The 23,617-nt window shown below is 42.3% G+C and overlaps 3 protein-coding genes across 5 annotated transcripts; 2 read left to right on the forward strand and 1 right to left on the reverse strand.

Moving 5' to 3' along the window:
- The first annotated feature begins 262 nt into the window (after positions 1–262).
- Positions 263–6,486, forward strand: ilvbl (ilvB (bacterial acetolactate synthase)-like). 2 transcript variants are annotated; one of them, XM_068584054.1, is made up of 14 exons: positions 263–688; positions 1,199–1,400; positions 1,570–1,697; positions 1,794–2,044; positions 2,445–2,544; positions 2,669–2,766; positions 2,974–3,110; positions 3,469–3,603; positions 3,853–3,967; positions 4,180–4,349; positions 4,536–4,606; positions 4,692–4,763; positions 4,969–5,074; positions 5,209–6,486. In XM_068584054.1, the coding sequence occupies exons 1-14, from the start codon at positions 575–577 to the stop codon at positions 5,385–5,387; spliced, it is 1,878 nt and encodes a 625-aa protein (XP_068440155.1). In that variant the 5' UTR covers positions 263–574; the 3' UTR covers positions 5,388–6,486. The 2 variants fall into 2 exon arrangements, with proteins under 2 accessions (XP_068440155.1, XP_068440156.1); XM_068584055.1 differs by lacking the exon at positions 263–688 and having other exon boundaries at positions 1,197–1,324.
- Positions 6,487–7,605: 1,119 nt separating this feature from the next.
- Positions 7,606–17,215, forward strand: fam118b (family with sequence similarity 118 member B). 2 transcript variants are annotated; one of them, XM_068584636.1, is made up of 9 exons: positions 7,606–7,986; positions 8,079–8,139; positions 8,717–8,806; positions 9,001–9,253; positions 13,854–14,081; positions 14,806–14,934; positions 15,040–15,337; positions 16,074–16,139; positions 16,438–17,215. In XM_068584636.1, exons 3-9 carry the CDS (start codon positions 8,724–8,726, stop codon positions 16,449–16,451), a joined length of 1,071 nt encoding a protein of 356 aa, XP_068440737.1. In that variant the 5' UTR covers positions 7,606–7,986; positions 8,079–8,139; positions 8,717–8,723; the 3' UTR covers positions 16,452–17,215. The 2 variants fall into 2 exon arrangements, with proteins under 2 accessions (XP_068440737.1, XP_068440736.1); XM_068584635.1 differs by lacking the exons at positions 16,074–16,139; positions 16,438–17,215 and adding an exon at positions 15,444–15,671.
- Positions 17,216–17,284: 69 nt separating this feature from the next.
- Positions 17,285–23,405, reverse strand: srpra (SRP receptor subunit alpha). Its single transcript, XM_068584634.1, has 15 exons — positions 23,314–23,405; positions 23,051–23,188; positions 22,571–22,654; positions 22,300–22,463; positions 21,984–22,144; positions 21,727–21,880; positions 21,294–21,438; positions 21,038–21,156; positions 20,801–20,922; positions 20,620–20,706; positions 20,145–20,317; positions 19,415–19,628; positions 19,109–19,272; positions 18,621–18,719; positions 17,285–18,459 (listed from the first exon to the last, which is right to left on the reverse strand). The coding sequence occupies exons 2-15, from the start codon at positions 23,171–23,173 to the stop codon at positions 18,331–18,333; spliced, it is 1,938 nt and encodes a 645-aa protein (XP_068440735.1). The 5' UTR covers positions 23,174–23,188; positions 23,314–23,405; the 3' UTR covers positions 17,285–18,330.
- Between the last annotated feature and the right edge of the window lie 212 nt (positions 23,406–23,617).

A 23,617-nucleotide genomic window follows, 5' to 3' on the forward strand; every position in this document is an offset into this window, starting at 1 on the left:
AGAATGGTTATGCATTCACTTCAGAATAAATATGTGCCTTATTTTCCTGAATTGACATTACGTTAGTTATTTCAGAAAGAAACTAACATTTTCCATGAAAGCTAGTCTTAGAATAACTGAGATAAGTGTCTCGTCCATTTAGAACGACATCGCGAATCTTTTTATTACGCTTCTGTAATAACGGTACGTTGTTTCAATTAGTTTATTTTGGAAATATTAACCGGAAGTTCTAAATGTAGCGCTAGCTAGCTTAACCTGTATTTATAACCGCTGGCGTATTCCTGCGTCGGCACAGCAATTGCAGGAAGAGGACTCGGTCATTTCAACTTACAGAAGGGCCGAATGCCTTCTCTTAACACTATTTTATCAGTAACTTAATATTAGCTCATTTCACAGAGAAAGTACAAATAACATTAAAGACTTTCAAAATGCGTGTACAGTGGTTGTAAGAGCGGCTCCACTGTGCCTTAGCATAGCCGAGCTGAGCTGCTGAACTGGACCAGTCAAGACTATATTAGATATTAAGTGGCGATAAGTTGAGTTTTTATTTTTTAAGTAAAGGTTCGCATCAGACATGGAGTACCTTGGAGGCGTTGGCACCGTCCTCGGATGCGCTGTGGGCATTGTGATCGGGGTGCTTGTGTTTTCAGCCTACAAACTTGGCTTACTGTACCAGTTGTTTCACAAGGTAAGGCTGTCACAAGTCAACATGTAAAAGAATGAACTTCATGCTATTCCTATTCCTTTTCTCAACATGTCATTGTTATTATTTTTTTTAAATCTTAAAAACATCATTGCACAGATCAGTCATAGCAAATACACCTGCATGACCTGGCTTTGGAAAGTGACTTGTATGTATTGTATGTAGGCTGTCACACATGAAAGGTAAGACGGCCTCCGCTCGTGTAAACTTTGACCAGCCCTGTGGTTCTCTAGCACAAAGGCCATCACAACACCCTGGTTGTTAGTGGGATTGCACAAAGATCAGAGGCGTTTCACCTCTGTAAGCCAGAACAATGTGTGGCTGTTGTAAAAGACTGCTGGAGAGATGAGATACATGACAGGTGACCTTTCAGAGCGGTTATCAGTTTACTTCTTTTCAATATCTGATAGAGCTTCTTTTCTTTTTTTTCAAAGTTTGTATTTGATTATTCTCCTCACTGGCTGAACTTTTATTTTGTCCTCTGACTCACTCCAGACCGAGACGAAGAGCCCGCGACACGGTGGTGAGAGTGTGGCAACGGTGCTCCGCGCCCACGGGGTCAAGTACGTTTTCACACTTGTCGGCGGACACATCTCGCCCATCCTGGTGGCATGCGAGAAGGTGGGCATCCGCATTGTGGACACTAGACATGAGGCCACTGCTGTCTTCGCTGCTGATGCTGTGGCGAGACTCTCAGGTGCAGCTTTATGTTACGAGACTAGATAAATATATGACTCAGAGTCTTGTTTGAGTGCTGGTTTTGCATACCGTCTTAGCTTTATAGTTAGCTCCATGAGTCAGTAACGAGGTGTGTGTATGTGTGTTTTGGGGCAGGTTGACAGCGATCTTGATTGTTTTCCTTCCAGGCACTGTTGGTGTAGCAGCAGTGACAGCTGGCCCGGGCCTCACCAACACAGTGACCGCAGTGAAGAATGCTCAGATGGCCGAATCTCCATTGCTGCTCATGGGAGGAGCTGCCGGCACACTACTTCAGGTATGATGGTGCTTTTAAACATATCAGACTTGCACCGTGGCCTGTTTTTAACCTCAGTGTGTTAACGTCTTCGTCGCCTGCGTTTTTTTGGGACAGGGCAGAGGAGCGCTGCAAGATATCGACCAGATGTCGCTCTTCAAGCCGCTGTGCAAGTTCTGTGCCTCCATCAGGACTATCAGGGAGATTGTGCCTACCATCAGGAAAGCATTGGCCATCGCCCAGTCGGGAACTCCTGGTCCGGTTTTCATCGAGTTCCCCATCGACACGCTCTATCCCTATCATCTCGTGTCCAAAGAGTTTGGAGTTAAGAACCCTCCCAAAGGCTTGATGGGCAAAGTTGTTTCGTGGTATGTTAGCATGTCTTCTATACACGACACATTACTAGTTGGTGGATGTAAAATGCACAAATAAATTTAATAGAGAATAGAAGTTGAAATATAAAAGTATACCTGCATGAAATATAAAGTTTGTAGAGTGCTATATGCATAACTTACAACAGCAACGTCATGCATAAATTGAGATAAGAATTGTTATCTTGTTCACATAAATGAGCCCGCGAGGTGTACAGAAGCAAGAACACTTACCTTATAATTTTATCCTCTTTGGTGCGAGTCTGACCTGGATCTTTTACATAACCTGGAACTTTTGTGCTTTTCTCAATTCTTGTCACTCTCATCTGTCAAATAACGCCAACAGTTTAATATTGTATCTACAATTATTTCACATGATGACCTGTTTTCTTGTAAGGTACCTCAATAACCACCTCATGAATCTCTTCGCTGGAGCCTGGGAGACCCGGGATGTGTCTCCGCTTCCTGTTGACATCCCACAAGCCACAGACGATCAGGTAAGACCGCTCTTAGTAGTGAAGCCGTGATGTAATAGTTTTTCGCGAGATACACTAATAAGATGACTTAAACACAGAGTTTTACATTTTCTGTGTTTTTCTTTTTTCATTAAATATTATTTAGGTACAAAAGTGCATAGAGCTAGTAAGTCGAGCCAAGAAACCTGTTATTCTGCTGGGAAGCCAAGCAACTCTACCCCCAACGCCGGCCGATGACATTAGGTAAAGAACAATGTGTCACTACCTTCTACTTTTGTATCCTGTGTCTTGTATTTGTTCTGTAACGGTTTACTATGTTGTTGCTCACGTAGTCACTTGAAAATGCTGAAATTATGTTGCTTTCAAAGCATTGAAGCAAGCTTGATTTTACTTGGCAATAATGTGGCACGACTTGGCACATCTGGACAAAAATGTTTTCCTGCTTCATAGGAAGACATTGGAGGACCTGGGTATTCCCTGCTTCCTTGGGGGAATGTCCCGTGGCATGCTGGGTAAAGACAGCCCCATCCACATCAGACAGAACAGGCGAGATGCCCTGAAGGAGGCCGACGTGGTGATCTTAGCAGGTCAGGAATATAGTTTCGCACCTTAAATCCTATATGTTAACGACAATTAGATTGCCTTGTGACTAGTTAACACACATTTGTATTTATTTATTATTTTCTTTCTCCAAAGTGGGGGGTGACAAAATAAGTTTGTAAAGTTAGAAATTCATGTACATTTATTAATTCAGAAATTATTTTGGTCCCTCAAGGTTTCACAGAATGACAGCTGTTCCTTGCTAAAGTGAACTTTAACCAACTCTGGAAGTTATTCAATGTTTTGTTGAAATACTGTTGGAGGTTGAGAAGCCAGTAAAACTTCAGGCTTTCCAGAATGCCTCGAGAAATGTACAAAAACGAACATTGTGTGTTGCGCTTGCAGGCACTGTGTGTGACTTCCGGCTGAGCTATGGCAGAGTTCTTAACAGACGCAGTAAGATCATCGCGATCAACAGAGATAAGACGCAGCTGCTGAAAAACTCAGATATGTTCTGGAAACCAACAATAGCAATTCAGGGTATGTTCACAAGTTTGTGTGTCGTCAAAGATCTCTGATGATTAGAACATGTCATGAAAAAAAGGACACTTTTTGTTACTTTCTCCAATTTCTACACTAAAGAAAAATTCTGGCACTGTTTACTATATAGTAGTAAGATATGTATTGTTACAGAATCCTGACATAGATGTTTTATTATTGATTCATACTCAAAGGTTGGACTATATGGAAAATACATCAGTCTACAATGTAAATATTGTTTTATTCCAGGCGATGCTGGTTCATTCTTAGTACGGCTTTCCAAAGGCCTGAAGGGCCATCGCTGTCCAGAGGAATGGCCTCAGACGCTCAAAGCGGGAGATATCGCCAAAGAAAATGGAAATAGGTAAGCAGAGGAGACAGCATACATTGTGAAAGAAAACTTATACTTATACTTCTGTTCTCTATGATCAGAAAAGGCCCTGATTAGATCCTAAATAATGAGAAAGCAACCCAAATGTTATTAGTTATTGCAATGTGAATGAATTCAACTACAACTGTAGAACTACAAAATTCTGTCTCCGTCACATAAACTGCAGTATTTTCTTTTTGTTTCAGGGCCAAAGCCGATGAGAAGACCGATCAGCACTTAAATCCTTTGAAAGTCCTCCACTGTGTGGATGAGCTGATGGCAGAGGACAGCATCATTGTTGCTGATGGGGGAGATTTTGTTGGGAGTGCTGCTTACATAATGAGACCGAGAGGACCTATGCGATGGCTAGATCCAGGTTAGAGCTTTTAGACCAGTTATTCATTTGGTTATGTAAATGTGAGAGGAGAGGAGATTTGTCGGCACAAAATGAACTTACAGAAGTTGAGAATCACAAGACTATCTCGGCAATGTATCCTGAGGTCATTGCTGTGCTTTCTTAGCCGTCACAGGAACATAACTCTACTGTCTGTTGTCCCTTCAGGAGCCTTTGGGACCTTGGGTGTGGGAGGAGGATTTGCCCTGGGGGCAAAACTGTGCCGGCCTGAATCTGAGGTTTGAGTAGGAGTGTTTTGTATGATCATCTATCTATCGATGTTCACCCTTTGTGAATGAAATTCTTCATTTCTGTGCTTTTCAGGTGTGGATAGTGTATGGTGATGGCTCCTCAGGATACAGTGTGGCAGAGTTTGACACGTTCACTAGACACAAGGTGAAGTCACTTACGTACATTTTCTGTATGCACAAATGTACAAATATGCAATAGTAGAATGAATACAGCAAATACATGAAAGTCATGCCGGTATTAGTATACTAATACAAATAACACTGGTGTAAGTTTTCCCGCCTTAACAGTGCAGCAGGTAGTTACAATTTTTACTTGTGCTAATCCACATGTACTCTTCCCCCGCTCCCAGACACCAGTTATAGCTGTGGTGGGAAATGACGCCTGTTGGAGTCAGATATCCAGAGAGCAGGTTCCCATTCTCGGCAGCAACGTGGCGTGCGGCCTTGCGTTCACAGGTGTGTATTTTCGACATAAGATGTTGCGTAACTTCCCTGATAGCTTGTAGGAATACATAGTTTATATTCCATTCATGTGTGATTAACTGGGCAGCTACTAACTGGCACATCATATTTTCTTCTCCTTATTGCAGATTATCATATAGTGGCGGATGGTTACGGGGGTAAGGGCTACCTCGTAGGGCGCAAGGACGAGGACAGGCTAAGCGATATTATCAGACAAGCTCAGAGGGAAACCCAGGAGGGAAAGGCTACACTTCTCAATGTCCTGATAGGGAAAACCAACTTCAGAGAGGGCTCCATCTCAGTATAAGGCAGCTGTGGTTTCTTTCCACTTCTCCGCTTCCCTTTGGCCCTTCATAGACCATACCAGGCATACGGTTCTGTGTGGGGTTTCAAAGAGTAAGGAGGTAGTGGTGGGTACTATGTGCAGCCCTGCCCTCACCAGACCTATGCTAATCCTGTGTGCCCTTAAAGCCATATTTCCTCTTCTGTAAGAGGAAATTACTTTACAGTTTGCTGATCTCCTTTAAGAGTTAATGAACCGTCTGTTGCAATATCACTTACTTCCCTCTTCAGAATTGTCAAAAATCAAACCAGTAAGACATCTGCAAACACCGGAGTCACGACTCTGATATTTTAATGTCCAAAAGGTGACTGTTTATAAACCTGCAGGTTCAGTTATTTACTCTTATGTTCTACTTAGGGGAAATACTACAGCTCCAGATCTGCCAGCCTAGAAACAAAGTCATTTGTTGTGCATCAAGCAACTTTCAGGTTAATGTTGTGCTGTTTAAGATAATCGATGCATTTTAAAAAGGGAAAGAGGGAAATGTTTAAGAATTGTGCTTTGTTAAGGGATTGTACCTCTTCAGGAGCTTTTAACCTTTAAACAGCCTATTGTAACCGTCTTGCAAATAAACCAGTGACTGAAAATCCTTTGTGCAAGAGAGCATTGCTTTAAGTTATCGGATGCGACCAGAATGCCTTTTTCTCCTGTTATCAAATGAACGTGCAGTCTTTTTATGAGGAGACATGAAACCTTACAGCTGTAATATTCTGTATCGCTTGATAATTTGGAATAGAAATGTTAAATGGAAAATATTTTTTGAATGTTGAAGATTGACTAATGGTATGCCTTTTATTTGTTTGATTGTGTCTTTGAATACATTGATATGTGTCGATTGAAAATATGTCTGCTGAATCAGATATGTATTTGAATTTGTATGACTAACTTGCATTGATGTGGATTATGTTTCAAGAACGCCTATAAACAATATGTATGCACTATAATTCTAACTTATTTACTCACCAGGTGAACATGTGTGAATCATCTCACTCTAATATATATTGCTGTTTTTATTTGGTACTTTAAGAGGGGTTATGTCAAATTGTTAATCCTACAATGTTAATTTGGGTTCATTCTCAAATAAATTGCAAAAAAAGGAAGTATGACCTGTATTATTTGGAAACACTGCAAAGTCCATGGTAACACTTTAAATATTTAATGTACTAATTAACTATTGATAGTGTAATTGGTGGGGTCCATATCAATTTATCAGTTCTACATTTTACACAAGAGCATTAGCTTATGTGTATGTCATTAAAAAAACAAACAAACTGGTTTACAACAGCCAAAACACTAAATGATTTCAATAGCAAATACTTCAATTGCATTGAGGATCTGTGACTTTTGCTCTGAATACTTAAAATGCAGTTTTCATTTGAAACAGGGGATGGCAGGCTAGTAGCAGTTCTCTTGAAGTAGTCTACTGACTGAGGTGTTTGTTTGTCATACCTTATGGGAAAGAAAAAAACAATAACATATATATTCAGGGAAAAAAAGGAAATCTGGGAATTTGTCTGCTGTGAGGTGTATTGACAAATGCCAGTTTAAGTGTTTTTTTTGTATTTCAAAATCTAAATATTGTATTTTTTTAATTGTTGCTTTTAAACACACAAACACAAGGTAGACCTTGCTGAAGGATCTATTTCTTTTTTTGTACTTGTATAAATTGTCTACTCCACAACGCCTTGCACACACAGTCCTAAATAGGCCTACATTGATTCCACAGTTTTCTGAATAATGCTTCTGTAGATTAGAAATAGAGAAGCGTTGTCTCTAAACAGCTGCAATCTGCACAACAATTTAATAGAGTAAGCAACATTTTATGATGTCCACAACATTTTATACTGCATATAAAGTTAATTGTACTGTACTGTAGGTTGTCTTAGCTGTCTTCCCCTTGCCTGACGTCTCTTTGTTGCATTCCAGTGCTCTTTGTTAATCTTCCCTTCCTAGCTCTAAAATGCAAACTACGTGTTTTGTAGTAAATACTATTACAGTAAAAAGTTGTGATGCAGTGCAAAACAAAATTTATAGGCACATACATATGCGACTACACGTTATACAATGTTTATAAACCCTATCTCTATTGCCATTCACCAAGACAAATTCCACACGCGGCACCGGGGAGGAACTGTTCGTAATGTACTTGAACGCATCATAGAGCTACAGGCGGTGACTTCAACAGATCCGCAAAACTTAAACAGATTGTCGGGGCAGCCAGGAAAGTCGCGAGAGCATTTCTGGCGTATACCGGCACTCTGCTAGTGGGGAAATCATTTTTTAGCTAAAAGAATCGGTTAACAACAATTATATGCTGCTGTAACCACTATTTTCCTTAGAATGACGACTAAAACGGAGGCTGTTTCTGGCTCTTGATAACCTCTGAGATAGTTAGCGTTAGCTAACTTAACTTAGCTTAAAACAACAAAAAAACGTTAGCTTTATGCTCGTTGTTGGTTATTGTTTGCCGGGGTTCCTTTGTTCGTTATTCTTTGGTGATACAGCACCCGTTAACTGCCCCGGCGCTTACGTATCACCAGGATCGCATTGACGCCATCTAAAGGTAAAAAAGGTCGCAACTAAAGTCAATCTCCGAGCTTGTTAACGTGGCTGACGACTCGACTTTTGCTGACTTAACCTCGTTTTAACCAAAAGGATTTCTCTTTGAACGGGAGCGAAACACCGGGGGCCGTAGCTTAGCGTCACCTACACCAAGGTAAGTAATGTTGATGGCCACGTTTGTGAACAGGAAGTGAAGTTGTATTTATTGTGTGACCTGTAAATGTCAGTTGTCTGCGCAGAAATGAATGCTGCTTTTCATAAAAGTTAAACATTAAGTTTAACCCAGTAACGCTAACTTTCCGCACATGCTTTTGCTGTTGGGCCGGTGGGACTATGATTTAAAGAACTACACACATTAAGAAAATACCAACCACGCAACAGTTTCCAGGAACAATATCATCTCTGTAGCTACGGTTTAAATAGATAACAGCATGTGACATCATTAAGGAAAGATGTGTTGCAAGGAAGGACATTTATGAATTGCTTGCTGTTGGAAAAATGACGATGGCTTCAAGTAGGACGAGTGGGTAGACCGGTTTAATTTGCTACAACCCTTTAACCTGGCTGGAATCGATTCATTATAATTTCCTCTATAAAATTAGATCAATAAAATAAAGAAGGAAGCTTCGCAAATGACAGCCAACGCAACGTTTGAGCGTGACACTTAACTTTACATAGTTTATGTGTGTTTAGGAAAGTGTAGCATGTGGTTAATCCTGTTTCTGTTATAGGTATTGAATGGCCTCCATTGTTGCAGTAAAAACTGAGAAGCGACCTGCAGATGATTCTCAGGATGCGGACACAAATGCAAAAAAGCGCAGGTGAGCTCAGGGAGCCAGCTGCACTTTCCTAGCCTTGACTCATGCTTGAGTTTTGACTACAGGGCTGATTAAATCAAGGTTTTAGTTAAACGTTACATGTTATTCTACTTGCAAATGCTTTGTTTAATGCTGTGTGTAAGGAATAGGGAAGCTCCGTCTTTGAAAATGTCATTTAATCTCTGCATGACCCAAAGGAAACTGCTGCCCAGTCTGAAGACCAAGCGAGCCCCAGAGCTCGTCCTGGTGATCGGCACGGGGGTAAGCTCTGCAGTGGCCCCTCAAGTCCCTGCACTCCGCTCCTGGAAAGGCCTCATCCAGGCCTTGCTTGATGCAGCCAATGACTTTGACCTGCTCGAGGAGGAGGAGAGTCGGCGTTTCCAGAAGCACATGCAGGAAGATAAGAATTTGGTTCATGTGGCCCATGACCTCATTCAAAAACTTTCCCCGGTAAGTCTTGCCGGAGCCTTATTTCCTTGCATTTCCTCTCTCCACCACCCTGGCGCACATGTACAAACACATGACACACCAGCGCACTGTCCTTTCCCTCAGCCAGGGACATTTTGTCTTTAACTTTCATGGATTGAGATAAGACATCTTAGCCGTATCTCATTGAAAGATCTGGTGCTAATAACCACATGACTTGTTTGTGAGACTTTATGTTGACAAATATGTTTTGTCAATACAAAGGTTTTAATCAGTTGCTGTGAAATCGATCACACATGCAAAGAGCAGACCTGTTTAGTGTTTCTCAGTCATTGTTATTGACAACAAAATGCTCCTCTGATGAAGGCACACAATCTGACTCACAGTGTTTACTTTAGTCATTAAGGTTGACAGCAAATATACAGAATACAAACCTGCATTAAACTGGTTTTCTATGCATGTTTTTTATATTCATTGGCTGGTGTGGCCACTGATGCTTCAGTTTCATCCAAAGTCCACATTTAAAAGGACTTCCCCAAATGGTGTTGAGAGAAGCAGTGCCAACGTTTAATTGTTCCTATTATTCTGTCTGGTTTTCACTTTGTTCTTGTCCTGTTCTTGGTTTCTGTAATAACTTACGCGGCCAAATTCAGTCTGGTTTAATAACAGAAACGCACACACACCCTTTTTAGTGTGGACATTTCATGAATTTACTTTTGTGAAAAAGGGCTGTATGATTTGTAACAATGGCAATTTCAATCCATATCAAATTTTCATATCTTACTCTAAAGTTGCCTCGACAGCAGACCCGACTGTGTTACACCATGTGACTGCAGACTGCAGAAAAACAAAAATAAATCTAACTTGTGTTTGAGAAAGACAAACACATTTGAAAAGAAAGCTTTGGGCAATCAAAATCCAAATGGAGGTAGTACTCTGCAGACAGCAAAAAGAACAATGCCTAATCATAGCTGCAGCACCAAAGGGCAACATCACAGCTCAATGCCATCAAAGAATGTGATGAACCAATCAAGCCCACCAACTACCAGAAAGTTCCTACCACCATACAAACACAAGAAAATCTTCACGCTTCAGAAAAGCTTTTTTAAAACCTAACTTTCTTTTTTACTGTTCCTGTATAAGTCATAGAAAATCATACATTTTGATTAAGGACAAAACCAACAACAACCTTGCAGCTATGCTTAAAAGCTCTCAAATGATTTGATGCCAATGCCGAGGATAAAGACATTTCTGTATTTCCATATAACTCTGTTTTCTTGCTATCTCGGACTGGTCTGGTCTGGAGCACGGCTGGCAGATGGGAGCCTTAATACAGTTTGCCTCCTGTGTTAGTCATGTCTCATTGCACTTTTGACATTGATAAAACGGTTTGTTTCTCCCCTCAGCCCGTCGTCACAAAGGGAACAAGCAAGCATCGCTTTTATGGCTTTATCCAACGTGTTTATTTCGATCCGCAGTCGCGCAGACACCAGTCACTGCTGTTGGCTTCAGACACAGCAGGCTCGAGCATGCTGAGGGGGGAAAAACAAGCATAGCATAATATGAGCCACTCAGCCCCCTCGCCCAGATTTTCCATTCAGACCGTTAACGCACCACCCAAACAGTAAAATACAGTCGAGGAGTTTAAATAAATCCATTCACAAAACCCATCTGCAAGTGTGTGAATCAAAGTGTTTCCCAAGGCATGTAATATAGACATGATGTCCTAATATCAAAATACCATAAGGATATTCAAGCATATGAAGGTGTGAGAGACCTGCAGTCGATCCCTTTTTAATTCCAGTAAAAGCTGTGGGAGTTCAACCCCCTTTTCATAGAATTGTGTGTCAGATGGATTATGGTGGTTTGCAGGCTCACAGTTTCAGGTAATGAGGCTAATCTGAAGTAATAAAAAAATAAAGAGACTGTTTTTGCTGTAAATCCTCTTCCAGCCTTGACCGTGGCAGAAAATAAAACTAGGCTAATAACAACTTTACAGACTAGTTGATGTGCCCAATTCAGGCAAGAATTATAAACAATGTTTTCCGCAGTCATTGAGGTTTTGCCGGTGTCTATATGAGTCTTTCTGGAAACTGGAAACCAGAATGAATACAACACATCCTGGACCTACAACCGATAGATAATTGATAATTATCCAATTTGCATGGAGCGCTTCCATTTTAAACGGCGCAGCCTTTTACAGCATTCGTTCAATAATCCAGGAAACACACGACCAATGACATGCGTTGTAGATAAGCTTCGTGACTAGAGGGAAATGCAAACAGACGTGACGAGAAGCCCAACAGTCTGAATATTACACGAGTCAAAGAAGTTATTTCACATTCTCCAAGAAGAGAAAAACGATGACACCACAGACTCTTTTGGGTCCAGTCTACCAATGTTCGGTTTAAAACCAGTGCGTCTCATATGTTTAGAGACCATGCCGATTATTAAAAGCGGTAATGTGAAGCACTACTATTAGGACGAGCACAACTCTTTACAGCAAACGTACTCACTGAAATCCAAAATGAGGGTACAAAACAAACAATCTAAGAGTCCAATGCGATCAGATAATGCATTAATTCACTGTCCAACAATGATGTTAACAGAGAGGATAATTTATTATTCAAAAAGTATCCAGTTAAATGTGAAAACTGCCAATAATATTGTTGGGATATTATTCAATTCAACTTTATTTTACAGTCAGCTGTTGTCTAGATACAGATGTTAGGCTGCTTCAATATACGGGACTAAATCGTAGCACAAGTTAGAGATAATTCTGATGTTCGCCACCTTTTCCATGAGGACATTTTCTCGAACTCGAGGGAAGTGAAGAAAAGTACGGTCGTAAACAAAGTTTATATCCAGCATCCATGTAATTCAGCATTAGTGCACCCAGCAGGAGAAAGTGAAGTGCAGTCAATTCATTTATAAACTGGCGTATATACATTTATTAGAATTTTCCAGGAGCATCAGACGTGTAAACAGTCAGTTTATGTTACTGTATGCATGTCCAGAGTAGGGCAGTCCAGAGCTAGCATGTGCTAAATAAATAATCTAGTTCAGACCGAATCTCTTTTTTTTTTTTAAAAACAGAGTTGTTTACTTGCATGTCAATTTGAGAAACGGCCCAAGGATCAGGCCGACTGCTGTAGATGTGGATAATGAGCTTCTTCCTGTGGCAAGGACTCCTGCTGTTGAGCCCATTAGAGCCGTAATCTCTGGAAGTCAGCAGAACATTTCCCTGGAAGTCAGCAGAACATTTCCCTGTGCTGGGTTTAGCATGGTCACTACATCTCGACACAACCCGTTTGCTATTCTTAGCCGCCCAACTCTGCCTCTTCTTTTACAACGTGCTCTGCCAGGTAAAGTAAGATTTAGGCTGCCCATAAGCTCCCAACAGACTCGAGTGGTGTGTGAGATGATGCTTGAAGAGCTGTGGGCAGGATCAGCCAGGCTGATGGTGGGTTTGATACAGAACATCGTTGCCCTGGAGTGGACATGTTGGGAAAACTGGCACACACACCTGTAACACCCTGAAGCCTCACTTCAAGTAGAGGCAAGTTGGAATTTCTGCCGAGGGCAAACAAAATGTATAAAGCCTGGAGCACCTTCACCATATGTGAGACAGTACTCAAGTTTGAGCCCGAGTCCTGAAAAAAGATAACTAACTTGCTTATTTCCTAACTTTACTGTTAACTTCCTTCTTTAGGTGACTTGTTAGGATAGTTGATCCCTTTTGTCACTGTTACACTGCAGATTTCCCCCCTGCGTAATAAATGATATCATTTTTATTATAAGTTGATGCTTTTATAAGTACGCTGATTTGGATTTGAAACTCTTCATACTTGTTTATTTCAATATTAACAAAATAAAACTGTATTTCTGTATGTTCCTCTTGGACAATGACACATCACTTTTTAGTCGACAGTATTTGTTTGCAAAGATTGTCTGTTTCAACAAGCACCATTGTGCTTTCAATCTTAAATGATAACTCTTGCTCAAACTGGACTCAAATGCACACATTTATTTTAAGGACACACATTGCCGGGTCACAAGATACGATGAGTAAAACTGTGTACTCAAAGAGTTCAATCCTATGAAAAGACGGCTTGTTGTGGGTTCGTGAACGCGTACTTGATATCATGGTTGCAGTCATTTGACTTGAAGTATTTCAATATTTTACCATGAAAAGAAGTTTCCCAACAGGTAATTCTTCTCATGTTCAAACAAGTGAAACAGGCCATTTTTCAGTGAATGTGGCAGTGTTGAACACTTAACGGGGTCGGGGGTTCGTTTCCTTCCTTGTGGGGCCCCTCACACTGAAGAAACACTCAGGGGACAGTAACGTTCTGATAAAAGGAGGAACAAACCAAATTGTACCTCACAATGAGACTTCAATTGTTTTCCCCTCTCACGGTTATTTTTATGAATCAGTTTTCAGTTGCTACACAAAGCATTTTTAGTGTGAAAAGAAATCTCGGGAGAGTGCAGATTATATTGTCCTGAGGTGCCAACAATCAAAGTATAAGTAGGTCGACACAGTTCATTTGGCCTCCTGTCTTTGTGCACTGTACGTTGTATGTCAACAAGTGCTTCTACTTTCTTTCTTTTTTTTCAACAGAGGACCGGCAACGTGCGATCCACCTTCTTCAAGGACTGCCTGTATGAGGTGTTTGATGATTTGGAGTGTAAAATGGAGCTCGCTGGGAAACATCTCCTGCGTTCAGTGCTGCAGCTGATGGAGAGCGGCGCCCTGGTTCTCACGACTAACTTTGACAACCTGCTGGAGATCTACGCAGCTCACCAGGACACCAAGCTGGAGTCTTTGGACCTGACCGACGAGAAGAAGGTAAACACTGTGCGGATTACGTTATGGCATTGATTGAGCTTCCCCGTCCTCCAAATATACAGTCAGCTTTTTTTTATTAGAGTGCAACGGTCACCAAAGCAAGTTGTTCATGTTCAGACATGCTCAGATTGTAGGAGTTTTAAAAGTCAGGTATATTTTTTTACGTATTTATTTTATATCAGAAGCACGAGTTGAGAGCAAAAAATTGAAGATAAATCTGCCTCACTTGTATGTTGTCCTCTGAGCATATGGGTCAACTCACTGACAGTCGGTTACATTGACCAGTTTTAGATAACTCTTTGACCTGAAAGAGGAGGAAGGTTAAAGTTCCAACCATTACTCAGCTGCTGTATATTTTTTTAGAGATTTAACGATATTTGCTTTTGATTTAAGAGAAGTGTTTGTTCTCCTGGTATACAGGTTTGTTGTTTCATGTCGATTTGTTGAATCATCTAATTTATCTCCCAGTGTATGTAAAGCGAGGTTGATTATTTGTTAAATAGAACATAAATTTGCAAGAAGTGGTCAGAGTTTTCTGGGAGACCTGTTGCTTTGCCTCTCAGTCCTGGTATTTATGCCTCGACTCCATCAGGGCTAATATCCTCTAACTGCTGTTCAGTGATTTACCTCCCTGCCCAGCCAGAACAGGATTGAGTGCGATGAACTGTGTGCTGATGTATGTATGTGTGTGTGTGTGTGTGTGTGTGTGTGTGTGTGTGTGTAGGTGTTGGAGTGGGCTCAGGAGAAACGGAGGTTAAGTGTCCTGCATATCCATGGTGTTTACACCAACCCAAGTGGCATTGTACTGCACCCTGCAGGCTACCAGAATGTACTGAGGAACACTGAAGTCATGGTGAGCCCTGTGGTTGTGTTTCTTATGAAAGGACTGTGTTCTGCAAAAGCTTCTCCGGATCGCCCTGCGTATGAATCAAATGTGTATCCCTACTCGTCTCAACAGCGCGAGATCCAGAAGCTGTACGAGACCAAATCGTTTGTGTTTCTCGGCTGCGGACGCACGGTGGACGACACGACCTTCCAGGCGCTTTTCCTGGAGGCGGTCAAACACAAGTCGGACTTGGAGCACTTCATGCTCGTGCGGCGCGAGGACGTGGGCGAGTTCAAGAAGCTGCGCGACAACATGCTGGACAAGGGCATCAAGGTCATCTCCTATGGAGACGAGTACGCCGACCTGCCCGAGTACTTTGAGAGGCTGGCCAATGAGATCTGCAACCGCGACATGTCCACCAACGGCTGGGGTGAGGAGGATTAAAGTTGTTGTTTGCGTGTTAGGGTTTGTAGGAGGCGACATGTTTTACAGTTAAACTTCATGCCGTCCCCCTGTTGCTGCTTTACAAAAAGCAGAATCCAACCCGGCCCATCACCTCCATCTGGCCAGAAAAAAAAGCAGAACACTGAAAAAGGAGAAGAGCTTTGTTCCTCCTGCAGCAGCTGCCCGTAACAATCTGCCTCGTTGACACTGTTGCTAATGGGGATGAATGAGTGCGTAGATGAAGACTTCCAATTTGTACAATCTATCTGCATGTTTCTGTGTACTGGCTGTGAAAACAAATGTCCCTCTGGGTTAAATACGGTAACTATGAATCTATACAGCCCGTAAAAATAGCTGTATCATGTCTGTGGCTCTGAAGGTGCTTTCCAAAAGAAAAAACAACTCTTGATGAAATGCAAATAACTTCATCAGGATTATTTTGATTTGGGTAAGACAGTTTCTTTTTTCCTTTTTTTTTCTTTTTAAATGCAAAGGCTGCATTTTAAACCAAAGGTTTGAAAGTAGTGGCCATTTACAGCCTATTCTAAGACTTACAAATCAAGAAAGGGGGGTGCTTTTGGAAAATAAAATGTAGGATTCATTACATTTCAGTTAAATATATTTGCTTAACTTGCTTGCACTTCTTTTTAAGAAAGTAGTTCAGAATGTGCTGCGCCTGTATATTATAACTGTCCTTTTCCCCCCTTTATCTTTATCTACAGGGTCTCCTTCACAAACTGAGGAAGAACAGCAAAACGGCTTTAACACACAGAAAAGCCTCCTTCAAGGTTAGGACTAAATGCTTCTTTGACTTCAGGCAGTGGCCACTCGCAAGAGACATTTCCAGAATAATACAATACACACTGTCAAAGGCGCTTGTTTTCTGACTGCATGCTGCTAAGATAGAAAATTGAAGTCTGTTCTGGATTTTCAGTATCAAACAACCTGCTGGTATTCCTTGACGCAAACATACAACTGACTTGGCAGTATTGCATGCATGGCCGTCAGAGGCAACATTGCAGTTGATGCTCTTTTTGTTTCTCCAACTTTACACTCAAGCCCCCCTTCCTTCTCTTTTTACCCCAGACCATCATTCTTGACAGGCACACAGTCGGGATCAGTGTCAGTCATTTTGCTTCACAGCTCCGCCATGAGATCGGTCTGCTTTGACTAGTACTCGAGGTCTGATTTCAATCAATGGATTTAGGTATCGAGGAAAAACTACGGACCACGAGGGACCGAAAAGCCATTTCAGTGTTCCGCAGGTGTTTTGATTTTTCCTTTTCTTTTTTTTTATTAGTTCTGGTGTAAAAGGGAAAAGAAGTTTTAAAGTAAACAGTCAAGGCCAAAAACCAACTGTATTTAAACGTTTTGTCGTCGGTTGGGAAGTGACAGTGGAAGTTTTAAATATGTCGATGGATTATTTCTTACTTTAGCTACACAAAAAATTATAGGTCCGAGTCCAATGACTGTTGCTTTGATCGGATTACAATAAATACAATCACACTGCATCACCTTCACCTACCGCATTGTGAGAGAAGCTGTAACGCAATATTGGGAGGTGGTCGACATGTATAAGGACCATCTCCATCACGCTCAGCCCTGAAACCAGTAAAACTTGATTTGCACACTACTGGGCAGGAGATTGGGATGGATGGTTACTTGGTTTGCAAACTCATTAAGAATCTGTCCTCAGAAGAGCGTTGTCATAGCAGACATCTCCCAGCCAGTAGCAATCACTTTGCCACTCCTGTGCAGAAAATGTTCTTTGTAAGCCTTTTTTTTTATTTGTAATACTTGCCTGTGTTTTCTGACCTAGTATTTATAAGTACTATTTTCGAAAAATAAAGATTTTCGTATCCCATTGGTCCCGTCTTGTTTGCGTGTGTAATGAGGGTCACGCTGGAGTCTTTAGAACATATGACAGAACAAGTTCTTCCACTTTACAGGCTGCATATCGCAGCTTTATTTAGAAATGTTTACATTCTCATAAATTAGCTCAAATTGCCTGTATAACTTGATTCTTTCATATTGCACTACCACAAATTAAAGGGGGGCTGGAGACATATTTAAGACTTCTATTTCTTCTTACAAATGAAGAGTAAATCAGAGGAAGGGGGGAAAGCATAAATAAAAAGGCCCATGGAAAGTGCAGTCTGAAAGTCTGGACAACCTGTAGGAACTAAAAATATTTACAAAATATCTTTCCGCTTTTCATCAACTATAAACCGAGGAATCACTCAATTTCGTAATGAAAATGTGTTAACTGTGTTAGGGTAGGCAGGGAGCTCTGGGCGAAGACGCCCGTAGATCAATTAATCCAGAACTAGTTTACCACTGTTAGTAGAGCTCCTTTTCATTTGAGGAGTTGAGGACTGTTTTTTTTTTTTTTACCTGAACTGCCATGATACTCTTAATAGACAACCAACCATGTAGTGAACATGTTAACTAAGAAGACAAGTAGGCACTATGGTCACTAAGCTTTCCTCAGATGCAGACAGCTGCTGAACGGTCACATCCAACAAGCTTTCACCACCTGACCTCATTTACATGAAGAGGGGAAAACTGACAAAATGCCAGGCCGGGAGCTTTGTTGAAGTCTTTACTGTGTACACCTATAAGCTGATGATGTTTACAGCCTAGGTCCATTTAGTCAGCTAAAATGTCATCTGGATGCGACTGGTCTGAGGTACTGTACAATGTAGGCCAAGAAGTTTAGACACGATTCAAGGGGAGGCCCCTCTGGCTTTTTTTTTTTTGTTGCAAAAATGTTTAGTCTTTCAAGGTGCACGCTTGTTCTTTACCGGGAGAATAAAGTCCTGTGCGTGACACGTGTTCTTTTCTTCATTTGATGTAAAGTAGAGAGGGAGGATGAGGAGGAAAAGGCAGGTTAGCGGGGCTGGAACATCTCACAGCGACTGGCAAAAAAAGGTTGGCTTTGTTTGCGACGACGAATGAAACGGCAGAACATGCAGCCGCTCAAGCCTTCATCAGGGCGCTGACCACGGCGCGGGCGTTGAGGCTTTTCAGGTCGTTGTAGGTCTGCCCGGTGCCCACGAACACGATGGGCTGTCCTGTGATGTAAGTCATGGAGATGGCAGCGCCAACCTGTGGAGGAGGACGGATGACATGAGTACTCCCGACTTTTATTTTCCCCACAGCAAATTATTCGCAAGGTGATGAAAGACAGCCACACACACACAAACATCTACTGCATCAAAAGGTTCCGTCGCAGGATTAAAGGCTGGATAGGAATGTACGCAAGATACCTTGTCGTCGATGGTGTCAAACTTAGTGAGAACAATTCCATCAATGAGGCGAGGCTTCTCAGACATGGAGTGGTCTGCCAGAGCCTGATTGAACTTTACCTGAGGAGACGAGGACATGAAAATAGTCATTCATGGTAAAACAAAACTGATGACACTCTGCTTTCCATCTCACTGAGTGCAAAGGAGAAAAACATGATCTGTTCACAATGACTTAATTGCGACAGTAGGACACTGACCTCTGCTGGGGAGGTTAAGAATAACATACATCCTTATGAATTTTATGCCACAGCATTTTCTTTTTCAGTATAATTGTCTAGCAGGTGGTCACATAAGTACATATACTGTGCGTTAAGGGATTTGAAGCACTCCTTGAACACATTCATTTTCAATCAAATTAAAATGGCTTTCTCCTCAGTGTCGGTCATCCGTTTCCTGTGAGTCCATCTTATGTTTGAACAGCTTAAGTGTGAATTTGTGATTTGTCTTACCAGCTGGTCAACGGCCTCGTTGCCCACCAGAGCCTCTCCAACAAACAGAACTAGGTCGGGCATGTTGACCGCTATGAGTTTGGCCAGGGCCGTCATAAGGGGAGCGTTGTCCTGCATACGCCCAGCAGTGTCCACCAGCACCACGTCGAAGGCCTGGTTGCGGGCTGAGTGGATGAAACACAGATGGTGTCCATGTGATTTTACCATATGGGTGATGTTAATCATTAATGGAACTGGCAAGTGGATTCCGCAAAGAACCACAGCTTCACGCGTGAGATTTACTCAACGGGAAAGAAAGTAGTGTACCGTAGGCAATGGCCTCCATGGCGATTCCAGCAGCATCCTTCCCGTAGCCCTTCTCATAGAGCTGGACTACCGGGCGCCCTTCGTGGTGCTCTGGGGGATGCAGAGAGTTCAGGCGGCGCTGATGAGTGCGGAGCTGCTCCACGGCTCCGGCGCGGAACGTGTCACAGGCTGCGATCAGCACCGTGAAACCGTTCTCTATCAGCCAGAAAGAGATCTGGAGCAAGACAGACACGACAGGTTTTCTCCATTAAATACACACAAAAATATGGAGCGATGCACACTATTCTGAATAGAAATCATGTTTAGAAACTCAAAAGCACAAGGTGTTTGTTTTCACTCGAATAGAAAATATAGAATCAACCTGTACTGAAAGCTTAAAGATTACCACTTTACATCCTGAACTGAAGGATCCGTCCTTATGAAAGCTGTACAGGTGCACAGGTAACAATTAAGTTTCAAATACGGATTTATTTACTAAAGGATTAGAATGTCATTTTGAGAACACATTACTCTAAAGAGCTTCTCTGTGCCTACAGTGCACGTCTTTTAAAACCGCTGTGAATCCCACGTCCTACTGACAACGTTAAACACTATCCACCGGCTATACACGGCCACACAATCTCACAAAAGGAGGCCAAACACACAGAAATTCCTCCATGGGTAAATGGTGAGCAAACCTCAGGAACACGGAGATCTGTTTGTCGTTCCCCTTTCAACAAGGACGGCTCACCTTGGCCAGGTTGGTGGACTTTCCAACCCCGTTGACGCCGCAAAAAGTAATGACGAAAGGCCGTCGCTGGTTCTGGGCCTCCATGACATCTCTCAGAATATCCACCCTACGCTTGGGCTGCAGGATCTGCACCAGGGAGTCCTGCAGGGCCAGCTTTACTGTTGAGGCCACAGCTACACACATACACACACCACATGTTAAGTTCACTTCCTCTTCCAACAAGTGCAACATATTGGTCTGAGCAACATTGTAAATTGCATCCTGTGTAGAAGAAGGCGAGGGGAAGATCCTCTATGATAGGGAAAACTCATTACTGTAATCACATTACTTTCCTCAGCATGTAGACTGGTGCTTTCCAAGTAGGATAAGTGAAGCCAGAGAAGATGCACATTGCATTGGCGCTAATCCTCGGATCAAATTAAAAATGTATTGAAGAAAGTAGGCAAGGATTGTGGGTATATATAAGCGTACTTACTGGTGAATGTGCCCATGACTTTGCCCTCCAGTTTTTTGGCTACAGAGTCACAGAGCTGGTAGGCGATTTCGGCTGCTACATTCTTTGCTGTGGGACACAAAGGAAGGAGAAGAAGGAATAGCAGACAGTGCATTGCGGAAAAATCAGAGAGTGAGTGAGAGTGTGCGCGGTGCCATCGTACCGATGAGGTGGTCCTTCATCTTCTCCAGTACTGACTCCATGTCCTCCCGGCTCAGACTCTTGGAGCCCACCAGGCCCTTCAGCATCCCAAACATGCCCCCAAAACCGCCCCCTTTTTTGGAGCTGAAATCAAGAAACAAAGCTGGGCAATTGTTCACTGTGTAAATTACATTTGAGACGTAAAGCAAATTATGTCAGCTTAAAAAAGAAATAGTGTACCATTTGAGTACTCTCTTACCTTGTTTTGCTTTTTTCACGGACAACCACTCGCTCCTCTTCCTCCTCCACCTCCTCTTCCTCACTGGACTCGTAGTCCACAGACTGCAGGTCACCCTTCATGGAGTTCAGCTGCATCCCCTAAAACACAACCAGGACATAGAGGACTTTTATTTTTTGTTTCTACTTTTATTGATGTATTTTAACTGTATTATTGTACCGAATACAAATGATTCTTTTTAACTAGAAAACACTCTTTGGGTGGAGCGGGTACATACCGGGTCAAATTGTGCTTCCTGGTTCTGTCCATTTAGGGAATCATCTCCATTCCTGCCACTGTAGTCCAGATCCTTGGTGCTGTTACCGCCCATGTCCCAAACGCGCCTTTGCTTCTCCCTCGGCTTCTGAGGTTTCGGGGACTTACTGCGCGTAAGATGACAGGAAAGCAGAATGAAACAATCAGAAATAAGTAGAAATAAGTAGTAGACATGTTTTACACTGGACAACTGACTTTTTTTTAAAAGCATTTTAATGCCTATTGATGGTATTTATTTAGGCATAAAAAAATCCATATTGCTGAAATGAGACTGAATGGACACAAAACGCTCTGTGCATGTCCAGTCAATTCTGCTGTTGGCGAGTCGACTAACTTAACCGAAATCCAAATATAAACATAAGTTGCTTGACATTCCTGAATGAGTTTTCTCTTACGTGACTTTTTCAGTGGGTACCGCTGTGTGCTTGCGAAAGAATTCCTCCCGCTTCTTCTGTATGTCTGTAAAGCCCGGGTTGCCGTTCTCAACCGTCTTGGGCCCAGAGGACGGGGCCTTGCCTTGATCCACTTTGGCGGACTCAGCTGCAGGAGCTGGAAAAGATTGGAACATCAAGTCAGGATTGACACTAAAATAATGTCACACCGGCCATTTGGAAGGAGATATTTGAGAAGAACCTCTACCAACTGCACCTACCCTCCTTTTTGGTATTTTTATTCTTCTTGCCACCTTGTTCCTTGACCTTCTCCCCACCCTTGGTCTCAATCATCGACTTCACAGTTTTTTGGGATTTCTCGGACTCCTTAAAGGTCCGCATGGAAGCAGGCCCCCGAGCTTTGCTGCCGTCCTCCGCCTCCCTTCGCGTAAACATTTTGGGCAGGACACAAATCGTTTCGGTTAACAAAGCATCCTTAAACTCTCGTTAAAGTAATTATATATGATATGATGGAGAAGGGGCATCATGACCTCTTGAGTAAAAGTTCTTCATTACAGGAAATCCTTTTTTCTTTACCTGAGAAGCATCTGGAAGTCATCCCCAAATGAAAAGCTGTTGTTGATTAGCTTTAGAGCACCCTTCTGCTCCAGTTCATTCTTATAACGATCCCTAAAATGGAGCTGCACGTCATCTATGAACTTGTCCACGTAGGTCAGCGTCAGGATCTTTTGAAAACCCACCTGGACAGACAAGGGGCGAGGCAACAGTGATCAACCTTTAAAGCATGAGAACACAACTCTGTTATGCTGGATTGTAAAGCGAATGACTTCGCAGTTGAGGAACTTACCACAAAAATCAACTCGAACTCATTGTCGAGCTTGTATTTCAGACTCAGGGCCTCGTGAGTATATGAATTGTTCCCACTCCGCTCCTGTAACAACCACACACACACACACACACACACACACACACACACACACACACACACACACACACACACACACACACACACACACACAGCTGACCTGTCAACAGCAGCTACGCACACATATCGCGTGGCCGCTAACGCTTCAAAATTGGCTCAAATAAGTCTCCATAGCCAGGTGAAATAAGTCAATGTAGCAAAAGACTGTCAAAATGTTGCTCACAACGCGTAACAACGTGATTTAGAGGCTATTCACAGCGGTTTAGAACGCTGCCATTACGCAATAAGCTAGCTAACGGTTACCTTTCAGCGTTAGCATTAGCTTTCCGAGCCACAGTGATAATTAGTGAAACACAGACTGTCTGTCTGTCACAGGCTTTTGTTTCTGTCACTATGTCCCACCTGAAGGATTACGGAGCGGATCAAGGCGTTGACAGGCCCGGTGAAGGATTCAGTGACCCCGGCTCCCTGAAAACACCACAACACAATCCCTCCTTTGCTGAAGATGGTGAAGAAATCTAGCATCTTGACACCGAGGATCTAGAGAGAAAAAAAAAACATACACGAAGAGCAAAAAACGGATGAAACAGGAGCCATGTGACAAACGAAGGTGTCTGTGAACATTTAGAGCCGTTGTACATGCTCGTCAGATTATTTAATCTCACCAAAATATTAGTCGAATTGATGTTAAATCCCCCACGGGTAAAATCCGCCACCAGAGCAAAACTGTTTTAGACACGTCAGACGCAAAACCCGGAAATGACGAGGCGCTACTTCTTCTTCTTCTCTTGAGTTAGACGGCGGCTCGCAGACATCTTGAGGTGCACACCGCCACCTACATGTTCTTTTAACTCAACAGTTACCACACTGTTCATTTTTCTCCAACGCAATCTTAATTCAGCCTCTCCCTTCTGTTCCTTGTGAGTGCTTAAAGGTAATGCATGTTTTATTTCTTGGTTAATTTTTGAT

Source organism: Clinocottus analis, unplaced genomic scaffold (assembly GCF_023055335.1).
Source record: "Clinocottus analis isolate CAN_PGR_092001 unplaced genomic scaffold, fCliAna1.0.p SCAF_2, whole genome shotgun sequence".
Lineage (NCBI taxonomy): Eukaryota > Metazoa > Chordata > Actinopteri > Perciformes > Cottidae > Clinocottus > Clinocottus analis.

What these genes read in the sequence shown, in the direction of transcription:
- fam118b (XM_068584635.1), top strand. Translation starts at nt 8,724, where the DNA reads ATGGCCTCCATTGTTGCAGTAAAAACTGAGAAGCGACCTGCAGATGAT. An exon ending in TCATTCAAAAACTTTCCCCG is followed by an intron (nt 9,254 to 13,853) that starts GTAAGTCTTGCC and finishes TTTTTTCAACAG; the next exon opens with AGGACCGGCAACGTGCGATC. An exon ending in CATGTCCACCAACGGCTGGG is followed by an intron (nt 15,338 to 15,443) that starts GTGAGGAGGATT and finishes TACAAAAAGCAG; the next exon opens with AATCCAACCCGGCCCATCAC.
- ilvbl (XM_068584054.1), top strand. Translation starts at nt 575, where the DNA reads ATGGAGTACCTTGGAGGCGTTGGCACCGTCCTCGGATGCGCTGTGGGC. An exon ending in CACAAGCCACAGACGATCAG is followed by an intron (nt 2,545 to 2,668) that starts GTAAGACCGCTC and finishes AATATTATTTAG; the next exon opens with GTACAAAAGTGCATAGAGCT. An exon ending in ACCAACAATAGCAATTCAGG is followed by an intron (nt 3,604 to 3,852) that starts GTATGTTCACAA and finishes GTTTTATTCCAG; the next exon opens with GCGATGCTGGTTCATTCTTA.
- srpra (XM_068584634.1), bottom strand. Translation starts at nt 23,173, where the DNA reads ATGCTAGATTTCTTCACCATCTTCAGCAAAGGAGGGATTGTGTTGTGG. An exon ending in AGTTCGAGTTGATTTTTGTG is followed by an intron (nt 22,464 to 22,570) that starts GTAAGTTCCTCA and finishes TTGTCTGTCCAG; the next exon opens with GTGGGTTTTCAAAAGATCCT. An exon ending in AGTCCACCAACCTGGCCAAG is followed by an intron (nt 19,629 to 20,144) that starts GTGAGCCGTCCT and finishes GTCTTGCTCCAG; the next exon opens with ATCTCTTTCTGGCTGATAGA.